Source organism: Oncorhynchus tshawytscha, unplaced genomic scaffold (assembly GCF_018296145.1).
Source record: "Oncorhynchus tshawytscha isolate Ot180627B unplaced genomic scaffold, Otsh_v2.0 Un_contig_1712_pilon_pilon, whole genome shotgun sequence".
In the NCBI taxonomy this organism is placed as follows: Eukaryota; Metazoa; Chordata; class Actinopteri; order Salmoniformes; family Salmonidae; genus Oncorhynchus; species Oncorhynchus tshawytscha.
Window position 1 is genome coordinate 26,118 of NW_024609028.1, and position 12,450 is coordinate 38,567.

General features: G+C 46.1%; 1 protein-coding gene across 1 annotated transcript in view; it reads left to right on the top strand.

Annotated features, from left to right (window-relative positions):
- Positions 1 to 12,450, top strand: part of LOC112267666 (striated muscle preferentially expressed protein kinase-like) — a 59,879-nt gene that overhangs the window by 25,153 nt on the left and 22,276 nt on the right. Inside the window, 11 exon segments of the mRNA XM_042314038.1 lie at positions 36 to 640; positions 769 to 915; positions 5,408 to 5,590; positions 8,522 to 8,706; positions 8,801 to 8,889; positions 8,989 to 9,164; positions 9,352 to 9,538; positions 11,026 to 11,099; positions 11,351 to 11,509; positions 11,663 to 11,852; positions 12,018 to 12,253. Coding sequence (XP_042169972.1) covers positions 36 to 640; positions 769 to 915; positions 5,408 to 5,590; positions 8,522 to 8,706; positions 8,801 to 8,889; positions 8,989 to 9,164; positions 9,352 to 9,538; positions 11,026 to 11,099; positions 11,351 to 11,509; positions 11,663 to 11,852; positions 12,018 to 12,253 — 2,231 coding nt within the window.

The following is a 12,450-nucleotide window of genomic DNA, read 5'->3' on the forward strand; positions in this document are numbered from 1 at the left end:
TTCTGTGCCAACATTACATAATGCATTTGACACAGGGAAGGTCTTCGGAGCTCTCCCACAGCGGTGAAGCCTCCACACACAGCCGAGGAACAACCACCTGTATCTCCAACACCCAAAGGGCCTTTGGCTGATAAAGAGCTGGAGCAGCCTCCACCCAGGATGGACCACCCCGGGTCTCCAAACCCTACCACACAAAGAACACCGCCTACCTACCCCAAAGGGCCTTCCTCTCCTAAAGAGCTTGAGAAACCTCTACACCACCCCAGGTCTCCAAGCCCCAGGTCTCCAAGCCCCACCATGCAGGGAGGACCATCACCGACCAATGCCAAAGAGCCAGCCTCTGCCTATCCCCCTAAGCCCCCACGGCTGTCCCCCACCCCGATCTCCACCCCTTCCATCAGCCCTCTAACGAAGAGATGGAAGGGAGAGCCGGGGAACGTCTCCCGTGCTGAAGATGACCATTCCTACCATCCTGGTGGAGGACGAGCTCATGGAAATGGAAGAGGAGGAGGCTGGAGAGAAAGAGAGAGAGAAAAGACGAGAAGAGCAGGGAAGAAGGAGGGCAGGACTTCCAAGACTCAGAAGAAGGGAAAAGTCTCGGGAAAGTCTTGGGAAAGTCAGCCTATGTCTCCTGAGACAGGTAGGACACTGAATTGCAGGTATCCACTGGGCGACACATCAGCTAGACATTAATGTGCTACCGTCCTAAATAGATTAATATCTACAGTATAGAAGGAAAGTAATACAGCTCCTGCCTTTCTGTTGTAGGAGACGATTCAGATGACTCTTACATGTCGGCAGATGAGGGGCCAGCTGAGAAACCAGCGTTTGAGAGGCCCCTGGGGGACACCATCGCCACCTCTGGCTCTGAGGTCCTGCTCAAATGTGTCATCACTGGCAGCCCCCTCCCAATAGGTAGGTCATCTCCAGGTAGAGGTTAAGCAAAGCTCTGGGGTCAGCTTTTGCCTTTCCCAAACACATTTGGACCATGATGAGGTAATACAATGATTTCTGAAAGTATTCAGACCTCTTGACTTTTTCCACATTTTGTTACGTTACAGCCTTATTGGATTAAACCGTTTTTTCACACAATAGACACAATAACCCATAATGACAAAGCAAAAACTGGTTTTCAGAAATTTTTGCAAATTTGTTAAAAATTGAAAATGAAAATATCACATTTACATTAGTGTTCAGACCCTTTACTCTGTACTTTGTTGAAGCACCTTTGGCTGTGATTACAGCCTTGAGTCTTCTTGGGCCCCATATACACCCACCACTGCGACCTGTATGCTCTTGTTGGCTGGCCCTTGCTTCATATTCGTCGCCAAACCCACTGGCTCCAGGTCATCTATAAGTCTTTGCTCGGTAAAGCCCCGCCTTATCTCAGCTCACTGGTCACCATAGCAGCACCCACCCGTAGCAAGCGCTCCAGCAGGTATATTTCACTGGTCACCCCCAAAGCCAACAATTTTTTTGGTCGCCTTTCCTTCCAGTTCTCTGCTGCAAATGACTGGCTGGAACGAATTGCAAAACTCACTGAAGCTGGAGACTCATATCTCGCTCACTAACTTTAAGCACCAGCTGTCAGAACAGCTTACAGATCATTACACTTTATCATAGCCCATCTGTAAATAGCCCACCCAACTACCTCATCCCCATATTATTTTTTATTTTTTTGCTCCTTTGCACCCCAGTATCTCTACTTGCACATTCATCTTCTGCACATCTATCACTTCAGTGTTTAATTACTAAATTGTGATTATTTCGCCACTGTGGCCTATTTATTGCCTTACCTCCCTAATCTTATTTCATTTGCACACACTGTATATAGACTTTTCCATTGTGTTATTGACTGTACATTTAATTTATTCCATGTGTAACTCTGTGTTGTTTGTGTAGCACTGCTTTGCTCTATCTTGGCCAGGTCGCAGTTGTAAATGAGAACTTGTTCTCAACTGGCCTACCTGGTTAAATAAAGGTGAAATAAAATATATTTTAAAAATGACGACACAAGCTTAGCACACCTGTATTTGGGGAGTTCCTCCCATTCTTCTTTGCAGATCCTCTCAAGCTCTGTCTGTTTGGATGTGGAGCGTCACTGCACAGCTATTTTCAGGTATCTCCAGGGATGTTCGATTTGGTTCAAGTCGAGGCTCTGGCTGAGTCACTCAACTCAAGGACATTCAGAGACTTGTCCTGAAGCCACTCCTGCATTGTCTAGGCTGTGTGTTTAGGGTCGCTGTCCTGTTGGAAGGTGAACCTTTGCCCCAGTCTGAGGTTCTGAGCGCTCTGGAGCAGGTTTTCATCAAGGATCTCCCTGTACTTTGCTCTGTTCATTTTCCCCTCGATCCTGACTAGTCTCTCTGTCCATGCCCCAGAAAATCATTCCCACAGCATGTTGCTGCCACCACCATGCTTCAACGTACATGTAGGGATGGTGCCAGGTTTCCTCCAGACGTGACGCTTGGCATTCAGGCCAAAGAGTTCAATCTTGGTTACATCAGACCAGAGAATCTTGTTTCTAATGGTCTGAGTGTCCTTTAGGTGGCTTTTTCCAAGCGGGCTGTCATCAAATCAAATCAAATCATATAGCCCTTCGTACATCAGCTGATATCTCAAAATGCTGTACAGAAATCCAGCCTAAAACCCCAAACAGCAAGCAATGCAGGCGTAGAAGCACGGTGGCTAGGAAAAACTCCCTAGAAAGGCCAAAACCTAGGAAGAAACCTAGAGAGGAACCAGGCTATGTGGGGTGGCCAGTCCTCTTCTGGCTGTGCCGGGTGGAGATTGTAACAGAACATGGCCAAGATGTTCAAATGTTCATAAATGACCAGCATGGTCAAATAATAATAATCACAGGCAGAACAGTTGAAACTGGAGCAGCAGCATGGCCAGGTGGATTGGGGGCAGCAAGGAGTCATCATGTCAGGTAGTCCTGAGGCATAGTCCTAGGGTTCAGGTCCTCTGAGAGAGAGAAAGAAAGAGAGAAAGAGAGAATTAGAGAGAGCATACTTAAATTCACACAGGACACCGGATAGGACAGGAGAAGTACTCCAGATATAACAAACTGACCCTAGCCCCCCGACACATAAACTACTGCAGCATAAATACTGGAGGCTGAGACAGGAGGGGTCAGGAGACACTGTGGCTCCATCCGAGGACACCCCCGGACAGGGCCAAACAGGAAGGATATAACCCCGCCCACTTTTCCAAAGCACAGCGCCCACACCACTAGAGGGATATCTTCAACCACCAACTTACCATCCTGAGACAAGGCCGAGTATAGCCCACAAAGTTCTCCGCCACGGCACAACCCAAGGGGGGGCGCCAACCCAGACAGGAAGATCACATCAGTGAATCAACCCACTCAAGTGACACACCCCTCCTAGGGACGGTATGAAAGAGCCCTAGTAAGCCAGTGACTCAGCCCCTGTAATAGGGTTAGAGGCAGAGAATCCCAGTGGAAAGAGGGGAACCGGCCAGGCAGAGACAGCAAGGGCGGTTCGTTGCTCCAGAGCCTTTCCGTTCACCTTCACACTCCTGGGCCAGACTACACTCAATCATATGACCCACTGAAGAGATGAGTCTTCAGTAAAGACTTAAAGGTTGAGACCGAGTTTGTGTCTCTCACATGGGTAGGCAGACCATTCCATAAAAATGGAGCTCTATAGGAGAAAGCCCTGCCTCCAGCTGTTTGCTTAGAAATTCTAGGGACAATTAGGAGGCCTGCATCTTGTGACCGTAGCGTACGTGTAGAAATGTACGGCAGGACCAAATCAGAGAGATAGGTAGGAGCAAGCCCATGTAATGCTTTGTAGGTTAGCAGTAAAATCTTGAAATCAGCCCTTGCCTTGACAGGAAGCCAGTGTAGGGGGCTAGCACTGGAGTAATATTATCAAATTTTTGGGTTCTAGTCAGGATTCTAGCAGCCGAATTTAGCACTAACTGAAGTTTATTTAGTGCTTATCCGGGTAGCCGGAAAGTAGAGCATTGCAATAGTCTAATCTAGAAGTGACAAAAGCATGGATTAATTTTTCTGCATCATTTTTGGACAGAAAGTTTCTGATTTTTGCAATGCTACGTAGATGGTAAAAAGCTGTCCTTGAAACAGTCTTGATATGTTCTTCAAAAGAGAGATCAGGGTCCAGAGTAACGCTGAGGTCCTTCACAGTTTTATTTGAGACGACTGTACAACCATTAAGATTAATTGTCAGATTCAACAGAAGATCTCTTTGTTTCTTGGGACCTAGAACAAGCATCTGTGTTTTGTCCGAGTTTAAAAGTAGAAAGTTTGCAGCCATCCACTTCCTTATGTCTGAAACACATGCTTCTCGTGAGGGCAATTTTGGGGCTTCACCATGTTTCATTGAAATGTACAGCTGTGTGTCATCCGCATAGCAGTGAAAGTTAACATTATGTTTTCGAATGACATCCGAAAGAGGTAAAATATATAGTGAAAACAATAGTGGTCCTAAAACGGAACCTTGAGGAACACCGAAATTTACAGTTGATTTGTCAGAGGACAAACCATTCACAGAGACAAACTGATATCTTTCTGACAGATTAGATTGTCATGTGCCCTTTCATGTGCTGCAGAGATGGTTGTCCTTCTGGAAGGTTCTCCCATCTCCACAGAGGAACTCTGGAACTCTGCCAGAGTGACCATCGGTTTCTTGGTCCTGACCAAGGACCTTCTCCCCCGATTGCTCAGTTTGGCCGGGCGGCCAGCTTGAGGAGAGTCTTGGTGGTTCCAAACTTCTTTAATTTAAGAATAATGTAGGTCACTGTGTTCTTGGGGACCTTCAATGCTGCAGAAATTGTTTGGTACCCTTCCCCAGATCTGTGCCTCGACACAATCCTGCCTTGGAGCTCCACAGACAACTCTTTTGACCTCATGGCTTGGTTTTAGCTCTGACATGCACTGTCAACTTATAAAGACAGGTGTGTGCCTTTCCAAATCATGCCCAATCAATTGAATTTATCACAGGTGGACAATCAAGTTATAGAAACATTTCAATGATGATCAATGGAAAATGCACCTGAGCTCATTTCCGAGTCTCATAGCAAATGGTCTGAATACTTTTAAATAAGATATTTCTGTTTTAAATTTTCAATATATTTGATAAAATTTCTAAAAACCTCTTTTCACTTTGTCATTATGGGGTATTGTGTGTAGATTGATGAATATTATTTAAACAAAAATCTATTTTAGAATAAGGCTGTAATGTCAGAAAATCTGGACGAAGGGAAGGGGTCTGAATATTTCCTGTATGTCAAACTGACCTTGGATTGGTGCTTAGGGGCCACACATCATTCTGCACCTAGACACAGGGGAAGGGACTGTGATTAAGTTGTCTGAGCGTGGTCTGAGATGTGTCTTTGTGTGTGACCCCTTGGAATGCAGTGACTTGGAAGAAGAGTAACGTTCTGATAAGGAGCAGCCCGTCTCATGTGGTCAGGGCTGAGGGGGAGCAGCACTCCCTACTGATAACCCAGATGAGGTCTGGAGACGCTGGGACATACTGCGTCACCGCTGTCAACGCGGCCGGGAAAGCATCCTGCAACGCCACGCTCTACATCAAATCAGGTGAGCGGGGTTACAGGCTGACACACTCACACAGGCATGAACACAGAAGGCCATACATTCTAGTTGATCAATTAACTAGGAATTAAAGGCACACAATTTTTTTGTCTGGGACACACACACACACACACACACACACACACACACACACACACACACACACACACACACACACACACACACACACACACACACACAGACCAGACACATACACAGACAGGCACACAGACACATGCACACACACACGAAAACACCACAACTCCCCATCCTAATCCCCTGCCAGCTCTGCTCTGACATTTTGTCTTCATAACTACAAAGGGGCATCCCATCCCTAGCACAAGCTCCATTCACAGATAGTTGCCATGGCAACTCATAATTTGTGAAAGACATTTGGGTCCCCTGGTGAATTTCAAAACAAAGACTTGACTGCCAGTCACTAAAGGTCCCCGGGTTTTCAGTCAGTTAGGCGGATGTTCAAAACTGGGGATTAGTCTTTGTCAACAGAATGAGTATTCCTCTTGGACATAAAACTTTAGTTTGTGTATTATTAGCTGAGATGTCTGTTGGTTCGGTCAATAGTCAATAGTTAGAATTGTGGTTATATAAAAAGATAAATCACATCACAGCTCTCAATGCAGACAAACAGTACCACTCCTGCATCAAATCAAAATACAACCACAGTCCTTTGCAGTCACTTGAGTAATGGCTGCAATGATACAATTATTACCTCAAACGGAAACACACAGATCTCTGTGACAATCCAATATACATACAATATGCTCATAAATGTCTCTCGCTCTCTTAGAGCCACTCCTTCCATATCTTTTGAGGAAGCCAAACTATTTAAACTTCCTTTGAATGTGCCACAAGCTCTTTATCCAGGCCTGTAATGTCTCTGCACAGTGTTACCCTGTACAGTGAACGCTACTGCTGTAGTTTTCTGGCACTAGCTCAGCGTCCAGGCCTGCTTGGCCATATTAGGCCAGTGGAGGCTACCACTAGGTATTTATAGCAGCCTCTTGTTCTCAATGGCGGTCTGTTGTAATGTCCCAGTGTGAGATTAATGTTACGATCACAGACCCTTTCTTTATCTGCGATGATACGAGTCAGGGGAATTGCCAAACTCATGCACAACGAGATTATGAGTCATGTTGCTATGGTTCTGTGGGGTGGGTGAGGATTTTGGCGCATCAAGTTGGGATTTATACGGTCGTGTATTAGAGGAGATTTAGGGTATTAAACGTCTGAATTTAACCCACGTACATCAAATGCTGAGTTTTTGCAACTGGAGTATATACCCACAATATGAGATGCTTTCCAAAAGTCTTTGGTGTTTATGAATCACATAAATACTGCAATATTGCAGTCTGACTTGATTTGATCAGTTTTTTATGTATCAAAACCTTTAGGCTACAGGGAATGTGGGTTGATATAATATTGCTGGAGGACAGAGAGGAGGAAAAGAGAATTTTGAGCTGAAGAAGAAGGAGGAAAGTGAGGGAGAGAGGGAGAGGTGGATGAGATTGAATTTGTAGATTATTAGCAGCAGGCTAGAAGTCTTGCTTCATGCAGCATTTGTGTAAACGTTGGCAGCATTACAGGAATAAAGCTGGTGCTGGTTGTCTGTGCACAGGCTCGACTCAGACATGTAACTTCTGAGGTGAGTCCTCGATCTCCACATCTGAAACTTCTTAGGCATAGTTAGAAGAAATTGGAACATTTTAACATCAAAGGGTTTTCACTTGTTTACTCATTCATTTCTGGTTCTAAGACCTCTAAATATCTAGAATGCCTGTATGTCCTCTGTTCTTTCTGCAGATTTCCTTGTTTAGCTTTTGTCTCTGTGATGTTGATCACTTTATCTCTTCATGTGTGGCCAAGAAATCGAAGCAAGCAGTTTCTATATATACTAAGCTACCCTGTTCTTTTTCCTAACATGAGAGAAACTTTTCATAGTTTATCTATAGTTTTTGTCGATTGTTCTCGTTCTATTGTCAGAACATTGTCTGTTTATCTTGCCAGTGAAATTGAATTCTGGAGCCCATGGTTTTGTAAAGAGGTGGCTGCTACAATACTATGGTTCCTCTGTGGAGCTGAATGAACTGTGACTTGTGGAGAGGCTGGTGGTGGAGACAGTGTGTCTCCTGTGTCGCTGGGCTAGTCTCACAGAATGATTGGGTCAGGGATTCAGGGATTAATCCATTATCTGTCCAGCACTGGTCACTTCAAAGGATCCCTCAGCAATGTGTGTGTGTGTGTGTGTGTGTGTCTCCATCGCTCCAGCCAAATCGCTCATCTCTTCAAACACTCTTGTCACCATGGTGATACAAGTAGAGCAACACACAAGCAGAACAGGAGACAGTGGAGCACTCATACGCTGCTTGTTGGGAAGCTCATTTTGAATATTCTAGCAATTCAGTTAATGCTTATTGCTACATTCTCTGAGCTTTATGCCTCACAAACACTATCAAGTTACAATGTGTCCATTTTGTTAACTACTTTGCCATATCGGGCTGTTCCATAAACGTCTTTGTGGAATTATTGTGAGTAATGTTTGATCTATATTACAAAATTCATTTTTATTACCCTGCCTCGCTCTGTGTTGCATAGACAGGACAATGTGCTTGTTCTGTTCATTTTGATAATGTAAAGGATCGTGCTCACACGGGGCACCATTTTGTAGGGACCAGTGGAGGCTGGTGGGAGGAGGAAAATGGGAAATGGGCACATTGTAATGGTTGGAATGGAATTAATGCAGATGAGTCAAACGTGGTTTCCATATGTTTGATGTGTTTGATACAGTTCCATTACAACCATTACAATGAGCCCTGTCCTCTTATAGCTCCTCCCACCGGCCTCCTCTGGTGGGGACACCCTTAAAATACATTCAAATGATACAGTATATGATAAACAAGTATTATGTTGTTACTCCAGAGCTGACCCAGGTGCATGGTGGGAAGCCGAGCAGCTTGCCCCTGGTGGAGGTCACGAGTCCCCTTCAATCAGACGAGGAGTACCTGAGCCCCCTGGAGGAGGTCATGGAGATTGGAGAACCACCCTCACGAGGGGTGGGGCCACAGTCTAAATACGCCTTCTTCAAAGATCCTCCCTCCTTTCAGGTAAAGAAGATTCAGGGGGCATCTCAATAGTCTAAGGGAGATTGAGTATTCAATGTACCGGCTTTTAGACAGTCTTAGTCTTTTGGTTTGATAGGCAGCACTGAATGACCACGGTGTGACAGAGGGACAGGAGGTTACCATGTCTGTCAAAGTCAGAGGACAGCCTAAACCTATGGTGTACTGGTAAGAATACAGTATTCAGTGTGTTTCAGTACAGTTTGTCATGCCTTTCTCTCGTTTGCTTTTGCAAGAGCTCAGAATGTGCCTGTTTTTATCACCTAGGTTGAAGGACAAAGTGACCTTAAAAACCAATGGAAGATTCATTGTGCGTGAGACAGAGGACGGCAGCAGTGAAATCATCATAACTTCAGCACAGAGATCTGATGCAGGACTCTACACCTGCAAGATCATCAACGAATACGGAACCAAGCAGAGCGAATGCAAACTAGAGGTCAAAGGTAGAGATCACTCCACAATCCACAAGACCAACGTCAGTGACTGACCATTAGGGTTGGTGCCAGCTACATTTGGAAAAAGCTCAAAATCAAATCAAAGTGTATTGTTATCGCAGGTGCAGCAAAATGCTTGTGTTTCTAGCTGCAACAGTAACAGATCTGTGTTGGTCTCTCCCTGTCTTTTCCCCAGCCTCCCCGGCACAGGAAGCCCTGGCCATCATCAGAGAGGTGCGAGACGTGGCGGTGACGGCCGGAGAGTCGGCCATGTTTGAGTGTCACATGACCGGGCCTCTGGATGTGGAGGTAGACTGGTTGTCCAATGGGAAACTGGTTCAGCCGGCACTGCTCAACTGCAAGATGACCTTTAACGGGAAGAGGTGGGTAAGACTAGACCAAGGCTCTCCAACCCTGCTATCGCTCCAACCCTAATCTAGTGCACCTGATTCTAATAAGTAGCTGGTTGATATGCTGCATCAGGTTTGTTACAATTGGGGTTGGAGTGAAACCCTACAGGAGGGTAGCTCTCCATGAGCAGGGTTGGAGTGAAACCCTACAGGAGGGTAACTCTCCATGAACAGGGTTGGAGTGAAAACCTACAGGAGGGTAGCTCTCCATGAACAGGGTTGGAGTGAAAACTACAGGAGGGTAGCTAGCTCTCCAGGAACTACAGGAGGGTAGCTCTCCAGGAACTCTACAGGAGGGTAGGGCTCTCCATGAACAGGGTTGGAGTGAAAAAAACCCAGAACAGGGTTAGTGCTACAAGAGGGTCTCCCCAGGAACAGGGTTGGAGTGAAAACCTACAGCTCTCCATGAACCAGGAACAGGGTTGTATTACACACACCTGGTTTCAATTCCCATATCATGTTCCTTATTTAACCCTCTGGCATACATTTCTGTTCTGTCCATGAGTGAGGGTAGTTTGTATGTATTTTCCTAAACTCAGGAACAGGAACAGGGTTGGAGTGAAACCCTACAGGAGGGTAACTCGACTGAAACCCATCCAGGGTGACATTAGCTCTCCATGAGCAGGGTTGGAGTGAAACCTACAGGAGGGTAACTCTCCATGAACAGGGTTGGAGTGAAACCCCTACAGGCAGGGTGAAAGCTCTCCAGGAACAGGGTTGGAGTGAAACCTACAGGAGGGTAGCTCTCAGGAACCAGTGAAACCCTACAGGAGGGGTTGAACAGGGTTGGAGTGAAACCCTACAGGAAACTCTCCATGATCAGGGTTGGAGTGAAACCCTACAGGAGGGTAGCTCTCCATGAACAGGGTTGGAGTGAAAACCTACAGGAGGGTAGCTCTCCATGAACAGGGTTGGAGTGAAACCCTACAGGAGGGTAGCTCTCCAGGAACAGGGTTGGAGTGAAACCCTACAGGAGGGTAGCTCTCCAGGAACAGGGTTGGAGTGAAAACCTACAGGAGGGTAGCTCTCCATGAACAGGGTTGGAGTGAAACCCTACAGGAGGGTAGCTCTCCAGGAACAGGGTTGGAGTGCCCTGGCCTAGACACTATGAAAGGGAAAGGTGCCTCAATGCTTTTCAGTGAATTCCTTCCCTTTCCCTTGATTGAATGGATGAGAGCGATAGAGGGTGTGTCTCAAATCTTTAAGTGATTTCCTTTCCATGCCCCTTTCTCCTTCATCCACTCTGATCTGAGTAGATTGGATGGTTTGTCAGAGCAATATGGGGGGGCCTTCAAAATTAAATTTCTGATACAACAACATTTCATCCATAAGCAAACTGTGAATGGACATTCACTTTTTCTAATGAAAGAAACAGCCCACACAAGTGGATGTGAGGCAGTGTTAGCTCATGGAGCGTGTAATAAGGTCCAGGCAGCTGACAGAGGGGATTTCTATTACAGGTGCCGGCTGCTGTTAAACTCAGTACATGAAGACGACAGTGGAACCTACACCTGCAAGCTGAGCACTGCCAAAGGTAAATGACAACTCCAGAAAGAAAACTTCCTTGCCAAATAATGGGTTTATACGACAGTAATGAATTGCTGCTGTTGTAAGTAATGTAATGATACAGCCACACTATTTGGCAAGAACCAAAAATGATGTTCACACAATTTCAGCCAATGAGTTAAAACCTCTTTAAAAAAATAATAATTGTAAATCACCTATTGTCTATAAACTACTTATAAAAATGTATGTAATTGCTGGTGGTTTTCCTTCCTGTTCCAGAGGAGTTGACCTCCAGTGCCCATCTAAAGGTCACTCCCTCCAGGGAGCCCCTGTTCACCCGCAAGCTGGACATCCTGGAGGTCATAGAGGGTCGCACCGCCCGTTTTGACTGCAAGGTCAGCGGGTCCCCACCTCCCATCGTTACCTGGAACCATTTCGGTAAGTATCTCTCTTAGAAATGTACTGTATTTCCTATTGGTACAGAATGGACAGCAAATTGGTAATGTAGGCTAGTATGGCTCGTAATGTCTCTTTGTTACCCCATTAGTTGACTCTTTATGAATCTACCATATTGTGTTTATCTCCATCCAGAGAACCCGGTGGAGGAGAGTGAGAATGTGCGTCTCCTGCAGGAAGGAGGCCGTTACTCATTGGTCATCACCCACGTCAGCAGTGACACGGAGGGCTTCTACACAGCCGTCGCTAAGAACGCACACGGAAAGGCGGAGTCCACAGCCGAACTCTACATGCAGGAACCGCGGCCCGCTATCTCTTCTCACATGTACGGGGAAAACCATAGACGTGGGGTGATCCCACTAGTCTGAAGTGGCTTCTTCTCCTCATCTCAGTGATCTAAAAACAAATAATAGGAGTGTTTCATTGTCTTCTCTTCTGTATTTCCCTTTCCTTCGGTCTCTCATTCTATTTGCTTCCTTCTTCTCTCCAGGGCGAAGCTGGAGAAGATGCCTTCCATCGCTGAGGAGCCGGAGGTTCTGGAGAGCGAGGTGGAGCAGGAGCAGAGGACCATGCCTGACTTCGTCAAGCCGCTGGCTGACCTGGAGATGATCGAGGGGAAGGAGGCGGTGCTAAAGTGTAAGGTGGCAGGCCTGCCCTACCCCACCATCGCCTGGTACCACAACGGCAAGAAGATACACAGCACAGACGACAGGAAGATGACCCAGCGTAAGGAAGCAATCTCTCTCTCTCTCTCTCTCTCTCTTATTCTTTCTATCCCTCCTCTACTTGCATCATCTCTCTCTCTCCCTCCTCTACATTAGTCATCTCTCTCTCTCATCTACCTTCGTCATCTCTCTCTCTCTTCCTCCTCTACATTAGTTATCTCTCGCTCTCCCTCCTCTACCTGCGTCATCTCTCTCTCT